At 35.5% G+C, this 23,812-nt stretch overlaps 1 protein-coding gene across 1 annotated transcript in view; it reads left to right on the top strand.

Annotated features, from left to right (window-relative positions):
* Positions 1-23,812, top strand: part of LRP1B (LDL receptor related protein 1B) — a 1,816,022-nt gene that overhangs the window by 867,712 nt on the left and 924,498 nt on the right. Inside the window, exon 7 of the mRNA XM_036254023.1 lies at positions 18,272-18,434. Coding sequence (XP_036109916.1) covers positions 18,272-18,434 — 163 coding nt within the window. The remainder of the gene's footprint in view (positions 1-18,271; positions 18,435-23,812) is intronic.

Genomic DNA, 23,812 nt, shown 5'->3' with positions numbered 1-23,812 from the left:
TTCTTTGACTGGCTTATTTTGCTTAGCATAATGTTCTCCAGGTCCCTCCATGCTGTCTCAAAGGGTATGAAAGCCTTCTCTTTTACAGCTACATAGTATTCCATTACATAAATGTACCACAGTTTTATTATCCACTCATCTACTGATGTACACTTGGGTTGTTTTCAGATCTTAGCTATTGCAAATATGCAATAGGGAGTCCATAAGGGTGTATATGTTCTTTCTGATTGGTGTTTCAGGCTTCTTAGGAAATATTCCTAAAAGTGGGATCACTGGATCAACTGGAAGTTCCATTTTTAATTCTTTGAGAAAACATATTACTGTTTTCCACAGTGTCTGCACCCATCTGCATTCTGACCAGGAGTGTGCTAGGTTTCCCTTTTCTCCACACCCTCACCAGCACTTGTTGTTTGATGATATTTTGATGGTGGTCATTCTGGCAGGTATGAGGTGATACCTCATAGTTGTTTTCATTTGCATCTCTCTGATGATTAGTGATGTTGAGCATTTCTTCATATGTCTCCTAGCCATTTGTATGTCCTGTTTGGAGAGATATCTATTTAGGTTCTTTTTCCATTTTTATTTATTTATTTTTTAAATCCTCACCTGAGAATATTTTTTTATTTATCTTAAGATAGAGTGGGAAAGAGAGAGAGAAACATCGATGTAGGAGAGACACACGTACTGGTTGCCTCCTGCACAACCCCAACCAGGGTCAGGGACTGAACCACAACTGAGGTAGGTGCCCTTGACCAGAATTGAACCCACAATTCCTTGGTCTGTGGGCCGATGCTCTAACCACTGAACAAATCCCGAACTAGGCTCCTTTGTCCTTTTTTAAACTGGATTGTTTGTTTTCTTTTTGTTACGTTTTATAAGTTTTAAGATTGTTCAACAATTGGTCAGTTCTAGTTTTATCATTTCTTTAGAAAACGTTCAGAAATTGGTCAGCTCCTCGCTGAGAACTAAAAAAGAAATATGACCATGCTTATCTTGAAAATTAATGAGATTTAAAAAATATATGTATTTTATGATGTAGATGTCTCCCTCTCCCCCAAAAGATGTTCTTATTAAGTCTTCACCTGAGGATATATTTTTATCAATATTAGAGAGAAAGGAGGGGCGGGTGGAGAGAGAAAGAGAGGCATTAAACTGTTGCCTCCAGCACATGCCCCATTGGGAATCCAGCCTGCAACCTGAGTATGTGCCCTGACTGGGAATCAAACCCACAACCCTTTTGGTGTATGGGCAACTGAGCCACCTGGCCAGGGCAAACAGTGATTTTTTAGTTGTGTGTGTTTGTGTTTTTTATTTTATTTTTTTTAGGTGTTTAGAATTAGAACTTTTTAATTAGTAGAGATATAAATACTGCACAAAATCTTGATTGTAGTAACTGATTTTATATTACTCCCTAAGAAACATCTGTGAAGAATCCAAAGCTCATTCTCCAGGAGGACATTCTAACTATTCCCAGAGATACATGTTTTAATTAACTGCTGTTTTATAAGGAAATACATGTTTATTAAACTCTTTATTCTTCTTAAAAGCTTCTCATCTTCTACTTAGCATATTTATATGGTAATATAAAAATGACTTTTTCGAAAGGTGGCTGCCGTGTGTGTGTGTGTGTGTGTGTGTGTGTGTGTGTGTGTAGGTAGTTAATACGATGCATCCCTGCTGAACTCTGAGTTTTAGCAAAGTGATCAGGCCATCCATTGAGAGCTCAAAATGAAAAAAAACAAACAAAAAGAGTTCAAAGAGCAAAAAATGTTGATCTGAAGACACATATCTAGAGACTTAGCAGAATCCCCTTCTTGATTTCAAATGCTTAATGTTATAGGCATTGGCATTACATTATTCTTTAATTTTTACACTAACATTAGATGAATTTGCACTTTTGAAAAAAAAAAAAAAAAAACTCTCAGCACTTGGTTCCTCTATAAATTTGTCTTTATTGTTAGTTCAGTTGCCATGCTATGAAGAACTCAATTACTGTTTTATTGTCATTTGGAAACATGCTTGAAACTCACCAAAGCACACATTAGAGAGATGCTAAACTTCAATTGTTTGTACTTATTTTTTTTCCTATGAAGTTGGTAAAATATACTTGACATATTCACTAGACACAAACATGTTTGCCTCTAAATTTTTCATGATGCTGTATACAACTTTTAAATATTATTCCCTTAGTCTTCTTTTGGTCTAGATTCATTCCTGTTTGTTTCATTTATGGGTTTTAATTAGCAAAGTGGGAATATCTTGATGATCCCATCACAGTGCTATACGCCATGTAGAACACAGTATTTGGCAGGTTCTCTTTATCTACCAATCTGAAACATGGACAATAAGATGCTGTTTTTATTATGAATAAGTCATGAAATATATTTTAAATCTATGACATTAATTAGTGAAACTAGTGGTTAGGATGGCAGCAAAGTTATTCTAGAACTTAGAAATGTATCCAGTATCAGGTAATTTCTCATTTAATTGTAACATCTTTTCAATGAGTTGGACGAGAGTATGGTGACAAACCTCTTTTATTTAATTTATGAAATATTTTTTCTTTATTGATTTTAGAGAGAGGGAGAGAGAGATAGAAACATCAATGAGAGAGAACATCAATTGGCTGCCTCCTGCATGTCCCACACTGGGGATTTGGCCCACAGTCTGGCCATGTGCCCTGGCCAGAATCTAATCAGTGACCTCTTGGTGCATGGATCGACACTCAACCACTGAGCCACATGGCCAGGCATGACAAAACCTCTTGACGGTAAAAGAGCAATGTCAAATAAGATGGAGATACAGAGAGTGAAAAATTTAAAATACATTCATGAAATATGAATCTCACGTCAAAAAACATATATTGTGTCAGGGACACCTCACAGGTTCTTTTTTGACAAAAAGGTGAATCCCATAGTGTAGCACTGTCAGTTTTCCAAGCACCTTAAACAACTTAGAAGGCCTAACCCTCAGGTCTGTGGAATTTCCTTTACTTTCATTCCTTTTAAAAGTGTGTCTCTAATAACTTTCAGATTTGGTTTCTCCGATACCATCATTCCAGGAAAGAATTTGTTAGGATGGCATCTGTTCATAATTGTACCACTGGAGGGGCACCCTATCAGTAGTAATAAATTCACAAATTGACATTCTGGTTGATATATTACTTTTCTGGGAGTCTGGTAAGCCTGGAGCAATTCCCAAATGCCCGGTAATCCTTTGGTGAACAACTTAAATATAATTCCTAAATTGCAAATCTAATGATGAGCTCTGTACTTAAAATATTCGGTTAGCCTTTTTCATCTTAACGACAGCATTTAGCAACAGGTCATATCATATTTCTTAGTAGAAATTCTTGTTTTACCTTAGTTACTTAGGAGTGAAGTCAACTCAGTATAGGAGCCAGTCATTACTATGTTTTGTTCTTCTTTAGAAATTAAACAAATCTCTTTCCTACTGAAGTGGCTCCATGGTGTGTGTGTGTGGGGGGGTGGTATTTCACTTCGTCACATTATTTTTATTCACAGTATGTATGTCACAGTATGGTTTCCACAATTCCATATCTTTCCTTGGAATCATCCATTTACCTAAAAGAAAGACCCCTATAATTTATCCAAGGTACCCAGTGAGGCCCAACCTATTGTGATGTTAGGAACTCTTCAAGTTTAGGAGTATCTTCCTTCCTAGACACAGTGGGGAAAGGGTCATGTCTAGCAGGAAGAAAGATGTCCTCATTGAATTCCACTGACATACAAGTGGCTTTTGAAAATAAATGATCTTTCTATTGTTCGCCTTTTGTTGTCTCCAAGAGAGATATTTAGTTGTCTGTGAATTCCTGACCAGGACCACTTCCATTAAATTTTTCAAAAGACATTTAAAAATGAAATAAAGCTTTTCTTTAACCTTTCCTCTATATCAGATGGTTTGCTCTGTCTTAGAGCTTTGAGGACTTGATTTTTAAGAAGAATAACTAAGTAAATTAGAACTACCCATGGGTATCACCACAAAGATTTGTATCTTAAAAGAGTGCACTATGATTGCAATTGCATAAAATGCCATTGAAAGTTATAGCACTTACTTCAATAATTTGTGCAAAAAGATGTTTGTTCCTGAAGTACAGATAATTAAGGCAAAATACTTCTACCATGTGAATTATGCAGATAATCATCTCTCCATTTACCCTGAGCTATTATTTTGAGATTCTCTATTAATGTTGTCCATCCTATGTCCAGGAGATAATATTTACATAAAATTACATGGAGAATCAAACTCAAGCTCAGTTATCTGCGTATTCCAATGTTTCCCCTTGACTCGTACAGATAATCAATTCATTTTTTGGTAGTTTATATTGAATGTAGCATCTCATTTATTTATAAGCATTATTATATAAAGTTAAGAAGTACCGAAAGATCATTCTAGCCAGATATACATCAAATACTTAATTTTCTTACAGCTTTTTGTTGGAGCTTTAACAAGGAACATTAAGACTAATAAGAATATATTGGCTTGCTCAGAGATCAAGTGGTATTTGCATATGAAAACAGAAGTTTCGAAAATAGGTATTTTTCAATCCAAAATTGGACCCAAGATGGGCATTGAGCTATTATGTAATATAATAGTTTTCAACCTATTTCATCTCATAACACACATAAAGTAATTACTAAAATTCTGCAGTTCACCAAAAAGTATATTTTTTGCTGATCTGACAGAAATAGGTGTAATTTTGATGAATTCACACTAAATAGCTATTGTTGTGTTGGCTGTTGTCATTTTTCTATTTGACAATCTAAGGGAAAATATATCAGTGTCCCTGACTAAATAGGCAGGTATTATTGCATGTTTTGAAAATTCTTGTTGCACACCAGTGTTTCATAGCACACAGGTTGAAAATATCTGATGTAATGTATAGCTATGAAATATTTAGAGTTTACTGTTAGCAATTATTTTATTTATTATATATGGATATCAATATGAATTGAGATTTCCGTAGTTCTGTATGCTATGAACTGAATGTTTGTGTCCTCCCAAAATTTATATGTTAAAGTCCTACCCCCAATGTGATGGTATTTGGAGAAAGGGTGATTTAATTAAGGTCATGAGGGTAGAACCCCATGAAGGGATTTATACCCTTATAAAAAGCAAAGTGACCAGAGCGCTCACTCGCTTTCTACCATGTTTGGATACAGGAAAAAAAAAAAAAAGGTGGTTATTTGAACCAGAAACAGAACCATCACCATACACGGAATCCTCTGGCAACTTGATCTTGAACATCCCAGCCTCCAGAAGTGTGGGACATAAATGTTTATTGTTTAAGACATCCAGTCTATGGTATTTTATTGTAGCAGCCTAACCTAACTGAAGACATTCTTCTTTCCGTATTCTAAAAGTAGAAGTGCATTTATTTCCTAGTGTATTCATCTGGAGTGCCAAGGGGCAAATCCCCAGAAAAATAACACTCTGTCTTCAGTTGCACAGGTCTTAGGCAAACTTTAGAATGAAATGTCTGAGGTGAAGAGCTGTAAACTTGACACTGCAGGGCTTGACTATATCTGGATGACTCCTGTGTCATTCCTCAATGTAGAGAGTCCTAAGACCTCTCAGGATGCTTCAGTGTAACTCGTGGAGAAACCCCTGGACATGTCCAACGAACGAATCATTTGGTGATTGGTTTTGACTACTGGACCTTACAGAAAAAAAGCAGTTTAAAAGCACTTACTCATTTTTATTATGGATATGTCTCCAAAAACGAATGCCATTTCAGTAGAATGAGTTTAATATCTAAAATGTTTGCCAATAGTGAGCATAGCTATGAAAATATTCTATATAGATTTGGTCACTGGGCTTCTCAGATAAAATTTTATTTACCTGATCCAGTGCAACTGATAACATTGGTCTAACTGAACCTCTCTTTATTTACAGGATCAGTCCACTAAAATACATTAGTATACTCTCCTTTTACTTATTGTACATTGAAAATAATGCCCAAGGGAAATACATCATTTTCTGTTTGTTATGATTCAGATCCTGAGACTGTATCTTAGACTAAAAGATATGACAAATGTGAATAATAAACAATCAATAGTAATAATATATATAGTAATTATTATATTGTATATAAATATTATATGTAATTGTATAATATGTAATATAAATATGTAATAACAATAATAATCAATCAAAAGTCTGTGTATTTTTTTTAGAGAGAGAGGAAGGGAGAGAAAGATAGAAACAGAAACATCGATTGGCTGCCTCTGCACACCCCCTATTGGGGATCGAGCCCTCTCAGTCCATGGGACAATGCTCAATCCACTGAGCTACACTGGATAGGCAAAAGTCTGTTTTCAGGGACTTAAGTCAAAACATAACCTAGAATAATCTAAGACATGCAGAGCAGTCAAGGTGACCAGTAGTCTCAGAAACAAACCATGCCAAGGTGACAGTAAATTCTTAGATATAGGACAGAAATAAAAACCACAAAGTTACATACCTCTGAGTCATAAAAGTGGAACTTTGTAGGAATTAACAAGAAAGAAAGACTCTAGAGATTTGGGTGCAGTAAAACTATAGAAGTCAATGTGTTGCAAATATTGGGAATGTAGAAATGAATTAGAAATACAAAATTCCTGCTCATATGGAGTTTATGTTCTAGTGTGGGGAGACAGAGAAGTAATACGTAAGTAGTAAATTTCAATCAGTTATGAATAATACAAGGAAAATAAATTTAGAACAGTGAGGATGAGTTGCCTTGTGGGGGGAGGGTTCTATTTAATATTGATTGCGTGAGAGAGGCCTTTCTGAGAAACTGACATTTGAATGGATACCTGAATGAAGTGAGGATACAAGCTATGCATCTTCAGATACTCTTGTCTTGAAGATCAAGTACAAATGTCGTAAACTGTGAGCTTTCTTTGCAGGTTGATGAAAAAGGAGGGGGATGTGCCTGGAGTAGAATGAGCTAGGAAGATAGGGGTAAAAGGGAAGTTTGTAAGACTTGTGAGCCATGTTAAAGGCTTTGAATTTTATGCTAAGTGTAGTGGGAAGTCACTGGGGATTTTAAGAAGAGGAGTGATATTTTAGAAACTAAGAAAACAGAGATTTTAAGGTAAAACCTGTTGTTTATTAAAACTATGTAGAAGGCCCTGCCCGGGTGGCTCAGCTGTTTGGGCATTGTCCCATGCACTGAAACGTTGCCTGTTTAATTCCTGGTGAGGACACATGCCTGGGTTGTGGGCTCAAACCCAGATAGGGGGTGTGCAGGAGGCAGCCTATTGATGTTTCGCTCTTATATCAATGTTTATCTTTCTCCCTTTCTCTTCCTCTCTCTGTAAAAAAAGAAATACAATCTAAAAAAAAAAAATAATAACTGTGGAAGGAACAACAACACAAATGGAAGTTGGAAGCCTACTACATCTCATTTTGTGGTTGGCATATGTGGCAATATATTAATGAGAAACACTCCATAAAGTTTTGACTTAGAATTGAGCTAAAGTTCAGCAAACTTAGATATTTATAAAAATACTGATGATGTACTTTGAAAGCATGCATGCAGAAGAGTAAATCCCTAGATTCTATCAGTTCATTAAGACTTTTCTTCACTAGTCATTAACCGTAACATAGATCTCAGACTACAAATAGTGCTGTTTCCTTCTTTGGTATCATGATATAACTTGATTTTCAATGATCACTTTAGGTGCTCTGTGAAGACTGTAACAGAGGGTTTACAAGAGAAGCAGAGAGACCAGTTGAGCAATTGTAGCCATCAGGGAAGAGAAAATAGTGTCCTGACCAAGCTGAGTATTAGCAGATGGGAAGAAGTGTATAGTTTCAGGTTAAGATCTTAAGATGTTCTGATAGATTAAATATGAGTAAAGTGGGGAGAAATAATAAAGGAAAGGAGGTGAATCTGTTTGAGTTATAGATCAAATATGAATGTAAATTTCTACATAGGGGGAAAAGGACACTTTGTGTCAACTGTGTTTGCTGTAGAGAGAACAACCCTGGCATCTTTTCAAATGCATCCACTAAAGGAAATATGATTAGCGTTTAGCTTGGGTTAGAGAAGGAATTAAGAAATAGTGGAATCATAAAATGGAAGAAGGTTCAAAAGCTCAGTCATTTCATTTTCTTTCCTCTTAACAGAAATATAAGGACATCCATTGTCTGTATGAATACCTGATATTGGCCCACTAGCCTGTGTAGAAGCACCTTCCTTGTATTTTTTATAAAGACACACAATATAAGTAGAACTGTGTGACTACTTGCATGAAGAACTGATCTTGATACTCACGTTGACCACGTTTTATGTGTTTAAGAAACAGGATTCGCGCAGGCCGATTTAACTCAGCAGTTAGAGCGTTGGCCCAGACTCCCAGGTTCGGTTTCCGCTAAGGGGCATACCTCGGTTGCAGTTTGTTCCCGGCCCCAGTTGGGGTCACATGGGTGACAACCAGTTGATGTGTCTCTCTCACATTGATGTTTCTCTCTCTCTCTCTCCTTCCCACTCTATCTGAAGATAAATGCAAAAAAGTCCTTGGGTGAGGTTTAAAAAAAAAGAAACGAAAAGAAATTCTTAAAGGAAAAGAAAAGGGCTTTGTATGTGCCAGGGGCTCTCTTGATAATTAAGAATGCCACAGTACACCCAAATTGAGCTACTATAATACCACTTTAATGATTATACCAAGCAGTCAGAGCCTCTGTTTGCTCAATTCAGTTTATTTAGGGATAGTATTTAGTTTATCTAGGAATAAAGTAAGTACATGTTTCTTGATAAAGATGGTGACATATGAAATTACATCATCTTATCATTCAGTGAGCATTTTCAAATGTTTTAATAAAGAAATGTGGAAAAATCCTAAATGTTAATTATCCACCTAAAGTAAGAGACATAAATTTAGGAAAACCGAATAGATTATAATCTTAACATTTTTAAAATATTATTTTTGCCTACTGTTTTCTGCATTGCTATTAGAAATACTGTAACACACTTCATCTGAAGGCAACATCACAGTTTGAGGATCACTATTTGAGAGGAAATAAAAATGTTGGTTTAAAATATTCATAATATACAAGAATAGATGTGTAGATGGAAACAATCTATATTTGGAATGTTTCTGATTTTCTGTGATGTGATGTCTTCAAATTTTCTATCATGCTTGGCTTCTTCATCTGAGCTAGAATATAACTTAAATGCAGTCCTTCGAATATGTGGTGAATATATATCACGTAACCTCACTATTGTGTTGATACTCTTTGAAGCCATTATCTCTCTCCTGGAAATGCAGGATGTTCCTAACTGGTAACCTGCTTTCAGACACATCCCCTTTATCCACATAGCAGTCAGAATGATCTTTTTAAAATGATAAGCAGATGTTTAATTTCCCTGCTTGGAACTGTCCCTGAGTACTTTATGTTAAATACTGCAGATTGCTCAAAAGTATTTATCTGTTGTTCTGTGTTTTTGTTGTTGTTTTTGTTTTTAAGTCCACTGTAAATATAGTAAAGAAATGTCTTAATTGTATTAAGATCAAAAGAAAGGAGACAAAGCATGTGAGATACTTTTGGACAATAAAAAGTGGATGATTAAGTGATAAATGATTAAGTTTAATATTTCTTTGCTTTGCTCAGTGCAAATGGAATACCAAGATAAAGAATCCCAGAAAAGCTAAAAAATAAAGACTCTGGACCCCTGTGAAGGTGGAGATATAAGATAAGGCTAGTAATATGATGAGCTTAGAACCTGGTTTTAGCATATCTAGGCTACTAGAAATCCTACCCTGGTCCCCACAGCCAGGAACAATGCATCCCCTATGTTAGCAGAAAATGGGATGATTAATTTCTGAAGGAGTTAAATAATAAATATCCTGACTGATAAAAGGAAATCCAGCCCGGCCAGTGTGGCTCAGTGGTTGACGTCAACCCATGCACCAAGAGGATGCTGAACCAATTCCTGGTCAGGGCACATGCCCAGGTTGTGGGCCTGATCCCCAGTGGGGGGCATGAAGGAGGCAGCCACTCGATGTTCTCTCTCACTGATGTTTCTATCTCTCTATTTCTCTCTTCCTTTCTCTCTAAAATTAATTTAAAAAAAATTTTTTTTTAAAAGGAATCCCAAAGACCATGGCTACGGAGCAAGCCAAGTACAGATTGTAAGAAGAGCATAGGAGGAGATCAGAGGGTGTCAAAAGCAAAAAGAGAAATTAATAAATGACTGTGTGTTATTTTTCTATTCAGGGAAAAGTTTTAGAAATTTTAATAGAATTATGCAGTAATAAATTAATAAAGAAAAATGAAAAAAATAGAATTAAAAAAGTTATTTAAGGAGGGAAGTATAATCATAATAAAATACTTTCTTCATCTGTCAACAAAAAAATATATAGTCATAGTTACATAAACATTGAATGTTAATTTAACTAAGAAAGATATGGGAAGAAGATGAGGATATATATATATTCTATATATATATATAATAAATTATATATATATATAAATCCTAATCTTGTATGTTAAAAAGTTAATAAATTAGCCCGGCCAGTGTGGCTTAGTGAACTGAGCATTGTCCCATGGACTGGGAGATCCTGGTTTGATTCCCAGTCAGGGCACATGCCCAGGTCGCAGGCTCCATCCCCAGTAGGTGGCATGCAGGAGGCAGCTGATTGATGTTTCTCTCTCACATAGATGTTTCTATTTCTCTCTCCGTTCTGCCCTCTCTAAAAAAAAAAAAAAAAAAAAAAAAAAAAAATTAATGAAAACATTTTAAAAAGTTAATACATTATATATAATCTGTAAAAACTTAAACCTTAAAAAACTGATATAGAATCATCAAAGCAAACACAATTGAAATCGCTAAAAAATTGGAAGAGAGTAGAGGGAGGTGAAGTGGACTTTTTTTTTTTTTTCTCTCTGTAAGCCTTCATGAGCTCTTTGATTTTTTAAATCATATACATTTACTGTGTGATGAAGATAAAAATCACATTTAAGACAAAGTAACCACCTGGTTTTACAATGTAATTATTATTAAATTCATCAATTTACTGTAGTTTCTATACCCCTGGCAATCTCTGCTATCTCATCTTTTTGCATTCATTGGTATTTTAGCTATGGTATAGCTCCTCCCATCTTTAGTCCTCATGTTTAGAATATGCCAAGCTCATCCCTGCTTGGTAGACCCTGCCCCCAAATCTCCATGTGCTTATCAGCTTGTTATTCTGTGCTCAATTCAAATATCATCCTTCTCAGGATATGCCTTCTGATCAGCCACTTTGTAAGTCATTACCCTGCTTTATTTTCTTTATAATACTAATGCTATCAGACATTGGTTCTTGGGGAGGGGACCATATAAGAGACTTTGATGTGCCCTATTGCAGTTGTTTCAGCACAGAACCACACTTAGTAAAATTAGAGCAGAAATTTTTAAGACAAGTTATTTCTAAATTTTCCAGAGATAATTTTTGAGCATTTATGGAATATTCTCTGTTTTTTTGTTTTTGGGGTTTTTGTTTTTGTTTTTAGCATTAAGCTGCACTACAGAAAACTTAAGGGAACCAAAATGATTAATGCTATGTACAATCTAGTTTAGATGTAAATCTAAAAATGACCTCCACCAGCCCTGGCCAGTTTTGCTCAAGGGTTAGAGTGTCAGCCTGCAGACCAGAGAATCCTGGGTTCAGTTCCTGCTAAGGGCATGTACCTTGGCTGCAGTTTTTCCCCGGCCCCAGGTGGGATTGTGTGGGTGGCAACCACTTGATTTGTCTCTCTTACATCAATATTTCTCTCTCTCTCTTCCTTCCTCTCTTCCTCCCACTCTATCTGAAGATAAATGCAAAAATGTCCTTGGGTGAGGATAAAAAATAAATAAAAATAAAAATGACCTCTACCTATGGGAAACCAACCAAATCTATTTTTAAAAGCTATAGAGATTTGAAGAAACCCAAAACTCTAATTTGAAAAAAATGCATGTACCCCTGTATTCATTGCACCATTATTTACAATAGCCAAGATATTGAAGCAGCCTAAGTGTGTATCAGTAAACAAACAGATAAAGAAGATGTGGTACATATATACAATGGAATATTACTCAACCATAAAAAATACTGAACTCTTACCTTTTGTGGTAACATGGATGATATTAGAGGGTGTTATACTAAGTGAAATAAGTCAGACAGATACCATATGATTTCACTATATGGTAGAATCTAAAAAACAAAATAAATAAATGAAACAGAAATAGACTGACTATGAGGAACAAATTAATGTTCACCAAATAGGAAGGAGGTTGTAGGATGGGTGAAAGAGGTGAAAGGGATTAAGAAGTACAGATTGCAAGTTATAAGAATAGCCACAGAGAGGTAAAGTATAGTATATGGAATTTGGTCATTAATATTGTGACAACTATGTATGATGTCAAATGGGTACTTAACTTATTGGGGTCATCACTTCACAAGGTAAATATTTAATCAATATGTTGTACATCTGAAACTAAGATAATATTGTATGTTAACTATAATTGAAAAGTAAAATTTTAAAAATTAGAGGTAATAGACAAATAAAAGCTACAGGAATTTAACTATTTTATTATTTATATATTGTTGCATAGCAAATTATCCTAAAATGTAGTGTCTTAAAAACTGCAAACATATTCTTCTGTCCTTTTTGTGGGACAAGAGTTAGGAGTCGCTTAGCTTCGTGGTTGTGATAGGGCTTCTAATGAGATTGTAATCAAAATGTTAGCCAGGACTGTGGGCATCCAGCAGCAGCTGAGCTGTGGCTGGAAAAGTGGCTTCCAAGCTCATTCTTGTGACTGTTGGTAGCAGGCCTCTCTGTGTTCCTTGAAACATGGACCGCTGCACAGGGTTGTTTGAATATCTTCATGGCATAGCAGCTGGTTTCCAGCAGAGAGAGTGATCCAGAGAGAGAGAGAGAGAGAGAGAGAACAAACTGGAAGTTAAAATGCCTTTTACGACTTACCCTTAGAAATCACACTGTCATTTCTAACCACATTATATTCATTACAAGAAAATCACGAAGAATGGCCCAAGATCAAAGGGAGGACAATTAAGATCTTCCTCTTGGTCTGGCTGGTGTGGCTCAGTGGTCGAACATTGACCCAGGCACCAAGAGGTTGCCAGTTCGATTCCCAGTCAGGACACATGCCCAGTTGTGGGCCAAATCCCCAGTGGCGGCATGCTGGAGGTGGCCAATAGATGTTCTCTTGCATTGATGTTTCTATCTGTCTCTCCCCCCACCCCCACTCTAAAATCAATGAAGGAAAAACAAAAATTTTTTTTAAAAGAAAACATCTTCCACTTGAAAGGAGCAGTACCAAAACTTTGTGGAATATTTAAAAATTATCACAACTACTGAGTGTCTATCTTATGTATTAACTTATTTATTGTTTTAGTAAGTACATACATATTATAAGCAGTCACAAAGCTTTAAACTAAAGGATAGTCCTTTAGCCCAGCTGGTGTGACTGTGGTTGAGTGTCAAACCATGCACCAGGAGGTTGCTGGTTTGATTCCCGGTCAGGGCACATGCCCAGGTTGTGAGCCCGATCCCCAGTGGTGGCATGCAGGAGACAGCCAATCGATGTTCTCTCTCATTGATTTTCTCTCTCTCTCTCTCCCTCTCCCTTCCCCTCTCTCTAAAATCAATAAAAAAAAAATAAAGGGTAGTCCGTTATTTCTCTCTGGGAGGCAACTAATATTTGTAGAATATCTACTACATGCCACTGTACCAGACTCTTAAAATTTGTTGTCTGATATAATCCTCTGACCACTGTGTAAATGAACATTATGTTTATTTATTATATGAACAATGGCTTTGATAGATATTAGTAACTTTCTCAAGGACATACTTTAAAGTAGAGGGTTAGGCTGAACTAAATAACACATAGTATTGGCTTTGCTTTAGTGTAACCACAGTAGTGGCTTTTGATCTAGTTTGGCTGCAGACAGGTATTGTTGTTTGTTTGGCTTTTGATACACAAAATGCTTTATAATAAAAAAAAAAAAAAAGTTGACCATATTTAAATAATGGAAGACTTCAAATGAAATCTAGAAATCCATATTTGGTGGCCTTTGAAACAAAGAAGCATTTCAGTGTGAAACCGTGAGCTGGGTCTGAGCCTGCCTGTTCAGGTAGGAGCACGCTTCCAGGCTGGTCGCAGGCCCGCCTCACAAGTTTCACTACTTACGCTGTTTTCCAATCCTTCTATTCATTTAAAAGTGTTCTTTCTGGCTCGTTGGAGACCACATAGCAGATAATTAAAGAAGAAATCAAGTACTAAAATTTGTTAATGTATAATCTTCAAGAGGCTAAAAACATGACATAAAAAAAATGTAGTGAAAATGTGTTAACAAGTCATTTAGCTCATTAATGAGTGAAGCAGCAGAATGGTAAATTTGGTTCAAAGGAGAACAAAAAAGACTGAAGTATTTATAATCAATGAAAGAAAAATAGGCTCGTTTAAGATTGTCAAGTTAGATATAGAACTAGTTGATGTCACATTGGACAATAAACGGGTTATTTTTACTACCTGACGGAAATGATTTTTATCTCTATAGGACAAAAATTATTTGCAATTTATTAATATACAAATTAATATCTAAACTCACAGAGACTGGGACCTAATCAATACTATTAAGTTGTAAGTTAAACAAAAGTATGTTCCCCAGAAGATTTAACTAATCCTTGAAGAGACCTATTACACAATGGTCTAGTATGACATTAAAAAGACATGTGATATTTCTTTTATATTTTTTATTAGCAAGATCTTGATTTTTGTTCTCAATAATTTATGGCATGGACCACCTTATTAAATAATACTTAAGTAGGTATATTATTTTGCTAGACCTGCCATAACAAAATATCACTCAGTGAGTGTTCAAACAACAAAAATCCATTCTCTCCAGTTCTGAAGACTGGACACCAAGGTCGAGCTGTCAGCAGAACTGGATTTCTCTGAGGCTTCCCTCTGTTTGCAGATGGCCTTTCCTCTGGTCTCTCTTGGCATAACCTAATCTCCTCTTTTTATAACGACCCCAGTCAGATTGTATTAGGGACTACCCTAATGGCCTTATTCTAATGATCACTTCAAAGACTTTATTTTCAAATGCAGTCACATTCTGAGGTACTAGGGATTAGGACTTCAATATACGAATTTTGGGGAAAGCAATTGAGTCCATAGCACTAAGTATATATACATTTTAGTGAATTAAAAAATGTCTACCTTCACCAGCTCTGGTAATTAGTTACCTGCTTTAGTCATGATGAAAAATTTGATGTAATATTTTATTCAATTTATTCAAGTATAGGTTATCAATTACAGATAATCATAAGTATTTGCTTGCTTTCTTTTTTTTTTTACTTTTTTATTAAATCTAAAATTAATTTCTACTGGGTACAACTTTAAATTCTTTGACCTAAGAAATATTGAGTTTTAGAAATTAACAGTTACTTATATTTATGTAACAATTTAACAGTTTCAAAATACTTTCAATATTTTTATTATTATTTAAAATTTTATCAACATTGACATTCAGATTATTTTGTAGGTATAAGCAGAAAAGTCACCTTTGCTTTTTGCAAATAAGAAATTTGGAGTGACCACAATAAGAGCCATTAAAAGAGAACAGTAAGGGTGAAATCTGAGGGACTTTTGGAAGAAGAATAAATAAAAACTAACTAGAGAGCCCTGGCTGGTTTGGCTTAATGGTTAGGCATAGGCCTGTGGATCAAAGAATTGTGGATTTAATTCCAGTCAAGGGCATGTACCTCGGTTGCAGTTTGGTCAGGCAAGAGGCAACCAGTTAATATGGCTCTATCACGTCGATGTTTCTCTCTGTCTCTCTCTCCCTCCCTCCCACTCTATCTGATGATAAATAGAAAAATATCCTCGGGTGAGGAATAAAAAAACAAACAAAAAGCTAACTAGAGAATGTAATAACAAGAAAATATTTAAAACCATTTTAGTAACAGTGAAATAGTAAAGGTCTTACTATTAAAAATTGAGAGATTGTTTTGTAATGTAATATCATAAAATGATTATAGTTATCTTCTGCAGTTTCCAATAAACTTTGTTATATACCAGAAAATGAAAATGAAATACTGAATCTGCCATCTAGAAAAATGTACCTATCTCCTAAAATGTTCAAATCATTTTGGCCAAATATATCTATCTCCAGGCTTACTTATTTAATCTCTTTGCCTAATTGCCTTCATTCTGCAATCTTAATAAACAATCTTCAACTATAAGACAAAATCTTCAACTATAAGAAAAGAAAACAAAATCAATTTCCACAATTACTAAATGTTTGGCTAATTATCAGGTTATTTAATGAGAACTTGCTCCTTCAAAGTTGGATGGTTGTTAACAATACCTATTGTTTCAGTAGCAGAGAATCTTTCCTCAATAATACAAAGTTGAAAGAAGGTGTGAATGTTGTCAAACAGATCTTTTGTCTGAAATTACAATTGCGTAGATCAAACCAACCGTATGCCTGGCATGAGGAATGAGTCACTGAATGTACTCTGGCACATTATCTGAATCCAAGGTATTTGCAATGACATTTGAAACAGTGGGTTCTGTGCTCTCACTGATATAATAATACAAAAAAATTTTTCAAAACAAAGCATACATTGACGGATTTCTGGAGACAGAAAAATAGTTCATATTTTTAAAAATTCTGGTTGCTGAACTAGTGAGAACAAAGTTTCATGTGGTGTGTGGAACATTTCAATGCTTATGCTTCCATCAGGACTGTGTAATTTAGGACTGAAACTGCAATCGATTGTTTGAAAATGTGTATCCAATGAATGCAATATCCACTTTCTGCTTGTCCTTGTAAGGCTTGATAGACATTTGCACAAAGTTGCTGCTTTCTCTGTTGTTTTGTTTTAACAATATACTATTATGGATTATAATAATGGCGCATGCATTTATATTAGTCTTTCTGTTGAGGGAATATCACTCACTGAAGTAGCATGTTAGTAAGGAATTTTTTGAAGCATAGAGTTGGAAGAATGTTTAGGTTTAGATTGCAGAAGGACATTCTTCTTAGTTGATGAATCATAGATCTATAGTGAGCTCAACCAAGAAGGTATCAGATTATAATTTCCATACATAAAAACATACTGTCAAAAAATTTAGAAAGGAATAAAACCCAGAAATTTATTTGTTTATGGCATTATTAAGGAAACCAGCCTGATACTGTTCTAAGCACATTTGTGGAATTAAATATTTATAAGTATTTTAAAGAAAAGAGTATTTAAATAGGATTTGTAGGTTAGATAAAAAAAAACAAACAAACAAAAAAAAACACGGTTAATGGTTTGGATAATAAAACCATAATCTTTGAGATTATCTTTTACACCAGATAAATATCTAATTAGCATGAAATTTCACAATCTGATCAAATAGAAAGTACTCAAGTCAAATGTTCTTCTAGAGCTACACTAGCTACATACATTTTTAAAAAATTTAATTAGAATTAATTTAAATGAAATACAATAAAGATTCAGTTTCCCAGTTACACTAGCTCACCAGATACATTTGGCTAGTGGCTACTTTACTGAACAGCATAAATATAGACTATTTCTGTCATCACAGAAAGTACTACTGAATATCCCTCTTCTAGAGAATGAATTAATCTTTGAGCAGGTATGATTTACAATGCCTACTATTTCATTGAAAGAACATTTCACCCCTCTTTTTGCTTAATTTCCAAGATCTGGATACATTGTATAAACAAAGGATCATACAGATCTCTTTTTCCATCTTCTCCACCTTTCCTTTGTGTAATAGAAGAGCGTCTGAACATAAGGACTTACTTTAAGTTCACTAATTTTTTTTTTTTTTTTTTTTACTCTTCTTACCACTAAAGAGTTTAGCTGTGCCATTGAACCAGTTATGGCAATTGGGTTGAATTAACTATTTTGGGCAAACACAAAAACTAGTAGACATACTTTATTGTAAACATCTTTACGTTAGGATTTATATACACTTCATCCATTTGTGTCTAGATCATCCTCAGTCTTTAGATGGCCAGAAGAATGTTTACAAGAAATAGTCATTTTTTTTTTTTTTTTTTTTTTTTTATAGAATACTTAAGTCACTTATTTTGGCATAGCAAGAAATTGTCTTTGCAGGTGTCTATCATAAAACTACCCATACTTCCAAAATGTCCTCTGCGATGCTTTGGGCAGACCTACGTACTCTTTGGCTTATGATACTAGATTTGCACCTGTGATTCAATGATTTTGTGTGTGTATTTTTCAGATGTGGAACACATGGCGATTGATTGGCTCACCAGAAATCTCTACTTTGTGGACCATGTCAGCGACCGGATCTTTGTTTGTAATTACAACGGGTCCGTGTGTGTCACCCTGATCGATCTGGAGCTTCATAATCCTAAGGCTATAGCAGTAGATCCGATAGCGGGGTAAGACATCCTTGTTTATTTTTGTAATTTTTTTTATCTTTACTGTTGAAAGTATTACAGACAGATGTCTCCTCCCCGCCAGTGGTTATCTCTCACCCATTGGTTATCTCTTCCCACCTCCCCCCACTTCCCTCTGAGGTTCGTCAGTCTGTTCCATGCTTCCATACCTCTGGATCTATTTCTCTCGTCAGTTTATTTTGTTCATTAGCTTCCATATATAGGTGAGATCATGTGATACTTGTCTTTCTCTGACTGGCTTATTTGACTTAGAGTAATACAGTGTGAGATCTGAAATAATTTTCATTAAAAAAAGAAAAAAAAAGATCCCCCTGGCCGGTTTGGCTCAACGATTGGAGCATCGGCCTGTGGACCAGAGAGTCCCAGATTTGGTTCCCACTAGGAGCACATACCAAAAAAAAGATCAGAGACTGATGACAGTTGTGGAATATAAGACTATAAGCTTAATATTGTTTTTTAAATGTTGGGTTTAAAAACTATATTAAAGGGCACAATTTGCCATACAGATGCTGAGAAACAGTGATTCCTTAACACATCAATATTGCAGGCCTAACCTAAGACACAAACAACCTGCCACCTCCCAAGAGTGGCTTTGGAGTCACCAGAGAAGAGCAGCAAGATAGTTTTGGTTACGTATAGGAGAATTTAAGTCTACTTAGCTAGCAGTCGACCTCAAAGTTAGCAAACTTCAAAAATGCTAATTGAAAAATATACTATTAATAGACTTTTGTCCAACACAACATTTAGGATTTATAAAAGGGGTATATCACATGTTCAAGGCACTACTAAAACATTAAGGTCACCTCGTAAGTTGGCACTAATTGTTTTTTCTCTAACTACTGATATGTATTATAGAGTTACTGAATTCTTCATCAGAGTCTATCTTCACTTTTTTATTGACTTTCCAATTTTATAAGTATTTTATTGGTTAAAAGAGATCATATCTGAGGTTCTTTTAGCTAAAGGCTCATTAATCTTTTCTAGTGTTTTACAGCTGATCAGAATTAGTCATACATGTTTAAATTCCCATCAACTTTGCTCATATGATTAGAAAATCAATATATCGATTTTGCTTTAATTTTATAAATGCTATTATTAGAGGGGGAGGAGCAAAAAAGTAGAGTCATCAATTTGGTTCTGTCATCACCAATATTAGTCAAGGATACTGTCAAATTAATGGCATACTGTATAGTCCCATCAGTGTGGCTCAGCAGCTGAGCGCCAACCCATGCACCAAGAGGTCGCCAGTTTGATTCCTGGTCAGGACTCATGCCCCAGTTGTTGGCCCGATTCCTAGTGGGGGGCATGCAGGAGGCGGGCAATCGATGTTGTCTGTCATGGATGTTTCTCTCTCTCTCTCCCTCTCATTTCCTCTCTCTCTAAAATCAATAAAGGAAAAAAAAATGGCATACTGTACAACTTTAATTGGAGTATCTGTTGGTTTTTCAGATGTAAGTTGTAGCAAAGCTTTGAAAACAGAAATGTTATCCTTGTTATTGTTTTAATAGTCACCAGGCAGTTAATTCAGACTGAAATGTCTGATGGAACATATCCTGAACTGCCATAAGCCTCCATTCAATAAATGGGAAAATATTTACTGAAGAAACAGCTGTCATCCATATGTGGACTTTTGTCACTCTTTACTTAAAGTCTGACTGAATATTAAGATGCATCATCACAATGGTTCTGATTTTGACAAGAACAGCTTGCACGTAAGAGGTTTGCTAGGAAGGCTGGGTAATATAATTCTTGAATGTAGCTCTATTTGTATTTGTAGCAGATGGTTTCTTGACTCAATCTGACTGCAGTGATGCTTCAAAAGACATTAGTAAAAGAAGTTGTATTTAAACTGATCTGTTTGAGTTGTTGGAAACGTGTAGTAAGAAAAAAATTGGAAATGTACAAATATGCTAACAACAGTCTTTTGGCATTCTGTTTAGAAATGTATTTGCTTGCCTGTTTCTTCCTGCAAGTGCTGACTTTCCAATTAGCCTTTAGACAGTCTTGTCCATCAAAAATGTTAAACGATGAAACTATTGTATTTCTCCCCTCATTCTACCCCTCTTAGCGTTCCCCATTCTTAAAAGCAAAGATCCAGAGACCCTTTTCAAACAAAACTGCCAATCTGAAATACATATACACATCCTCTCCCTTCCTGTGCAGCAACATATTTTATGTTCTCAAGCTCCCATTTCTCCTCCCATTACAGGGAAGAACCGTGGTTTGTTATTTTTGTCAAAGGGATTGGGAATAGAGAGCCCCTTCAGTTGTTTGCATTTGCTTGGTGCTGGGTTCCTGTGGGCTGAGCAACTGTTTAAATGTAATGTTTTTACGTATCATTTCTCATAATATGTTCTTTGAAGTGTTTTGTTTGAGTGTGCTCAGTCCCTCTAGCACACAGTTTTTCAATAACGAATCGTAGAAATCGGAGAAGGGAAAGCTCTACTCTTCTATAAATATCGGCCTATATGTAATAGAACACGTTTAAATATGTTCTACTTTTCTGTTAACATCAGAAGTTTGGCTAGGATTAATGTGATGCTCTCCAGGGGAGGAACAGTCGGTTTTTTTCCTTAACTTTAATCTGGGGCCTGCTCCAAAGTCATTTGAATAGTCGAGACAAGGATGATGCTGCGTGACCCACTAAAGGGGAAATGTACCACCTACCTTTTCTCCTACCTTTTTCTAATTGTACGGGGTGATATATCTTTGGCTTTTTCTGCTACAACTTCAGTTGGGAAACATCAGAATGTAGTGAAAGTTGACCTGACTCTAAGAGCTTGACCTTAATAACTAGGGAAATAGAAAAAGATGCGCCTTGCCTCTCCAAAGGCTCCATTGAAAAAACATCTTTTACTTGGCTATACTTTAACTTCACTTTCTCAACCTCCTATCCTGTTTTTATCAAAGGACTCTGACAGTATTATTACTATTATCTTTATAAAATTTAAAAAAATATATTGTTCATTGATTGAATGCACTAATTTCCTCTGGACTCTCAATACAACTCGATCCAGGCTTCCGTCCAAATCTTGCACAAAGAGATTGCTATTAAACTTGTTTGTTCATTCTTTTGCTTTTTAAAGATGTTTACACTGACTTGTTAATTCAGGCTGTTTTTCTGGAGATGCTTCTTAAGATATTTCTTTAACCTTTCAAATTTTAGCAATATTTTTTTTCCACTTGTTTCTTGAAGAAATTTAAAAAAAAAAAGTGTTATAGAGTCATTCGATAAGGAAGATAGCATGGAGATCATAGCCTAACCAACATCAAAAATACTATTGCTGGCAGTGACTGTTGGGGCTCTGCTTGTTTAATGATGAAGAGTCTGATGCTGGAGTCATTCTCCTGCGATCAAATTCCAGTTTCACCAGGTACTAGCTGTGTGATGTTGCATGCCTCTTTGTACCTATTTTCTCATCTTAAAAATAGTAAAAAATGTTAAAATTCTAATATTTTCTGAGTTGTAGAATATGTGAAGTTCTCTTTTTCATGCTACCTCAGAAATAACTACTAATGTTTCCAACATCTTTGATACCATTATGCCTTACTACAAAGCTTCCTAAAATAGTTTATTTTACATAGACTAAGTCTATTATATAAGAAATTAATGAGAAAGAGAACAAGACATGAGAAAACAAGTGGTATAGCCTGTGAATAAATATGAAATCTATATAGGAAGCTGTGGGGGAATTGTACAGAGTAATTGTGGTATAGGGAACATTATTTTAAAAATTGATTTTGTGCAACATGTATTTGGATTACCTTTATGGTCTTACAAAAGAATAAAATCCCATCATCGTTTCCTTTGTCATTTCTCCTGTATTTTTTAATATGACATTGTTTTGATAGTAACCCATGTAGTATTTGGGTCGAATGAGGGTTACAACTGAGGACAGTTGTGGAGCTAGTTTATAATTTTGCTTCTAAGGTGTGGCCCTGAACTTCCTATTAAAATCATCACACAAATCTTGAGATAAGAGTTCATTTCACCACGAATGTCAAAATTGTTGTAACATTTTTGAAAAAAGAAGGATCAATTAATCCTAACTATGAGAATTATTAGAAGAATTGTATAAAATTAGAGGGATGTTTTAATGATAGTACCAAAGTTGGAATTGAAAATTTGGAAAACATATATTTTTGAGGACTTGGGGTACTATGTATAGAATCCAAAATCAATGGTTATATGAGATGGCGAAACTAAGGGAGAGGGGGAATGTCCCATGTCATGTGAATAATCAGAATTTGAATATTTTCCAAGTACAGTGGAGGGTGGACTTTTAACCTGCAGAGAGTGATCTGCAGGACTTATTTGTGAATCCTGGACCCCACTGTTAGTGTTGGTGGGATCTGTGTTGTCTTTGTTCTCTACTAGAGCAGGCCATCTGCGAGGAGGTCGAGGAGGGAAACTCAATCTCAGAAGTTGAATTCAAACAGGAGTGATTGGAAGTTTTTAATAGTTAATGAACCCTTTCTCATCTCCCACCTGGATCCTCACTGCTGGTGAAACTAATCATGGCTGAGGAATGAAAGATGGACTCGAAGTTAACAGCCATCAGGGAGCAGGACTGACTGACGAAATTCTAATCTGAAATGCTGTGTGAGGGTGAGAAACTAGAAAATGAAGCGGGCTTGCCCCTGCCCGTGAAAGGGTTTTGTAACAAGGAGATCCTTGGGGTACACATCAGGTTCCTCTCCATGTTAGGGAGCTCCTCGAGCCAGCCCAGGTTCCAAGTTAGAACCTGCACTCACTGTTCTCTTGCAATAGGACATGAGGAGAATTGTTGCAATTTGTTGGCTATTAAACCCCTCAGACTACACTGTGGGCAAATTACAACTACAGACTGAACTCCCACAATTCACCATTACTTATTGATTTGAGGATATGCATGGTACTGAAGTAGTTATGGGTTTGAACATGAGCCTCTATGTACTCTTTTTTCTCCTCATCGTGTTATCAGTCTTAGTCGGTCTCATGCTCATCTGCAAGTCGTGACTGTCCCTAATATTTTGAAATTCACATTTCCATTTTGATAGGTTACAAATTCTAAGTTCTGATTTTTTTAATGAAGAACTACCCTCCGTACCTACCCACCCACACACAAAATCATATTTCTATAGCTAGCTAGATAGCTAAATAGTCTTCTAGACTCCTTTACTACTTCAAGAGAGCTATGGGACAGGTTTCTATAATCAGATACATCTCCACATTGTTCAAGGAGAAATAGGTTTCTTATAGTTGATATAAACATAGTCACCCACAGATTCTTCTTATATATCCTCTTCATTAGAAGAAAACACAGAAAAATAGAGACATTCCAATATCATTATCCTGAGTTTATGTATTGACCTGCTGT

This window comes from Molossus molossus, unplaced genomic scaffold, assembly GCF_014108415.1.
Source record: "Molossus molossus isolate mMolMol1 unplaced genomic scaffold, mMolMol1.p scaffold_m16_p_11, whole genome shotgun sequence".
Classification (NCBI taxonomy): domain Eukaryota; kingdom Metazoa; phylum Chordata; class Mammalia; order Chiroptera; family Molossidae; genus Molossus; species Molossus molossus.
The sequence above is the reverse complement of the archived record's forward strand: the minus strand, read 5'-3'. Positions and strand labels throughout refer to the sequence as shown.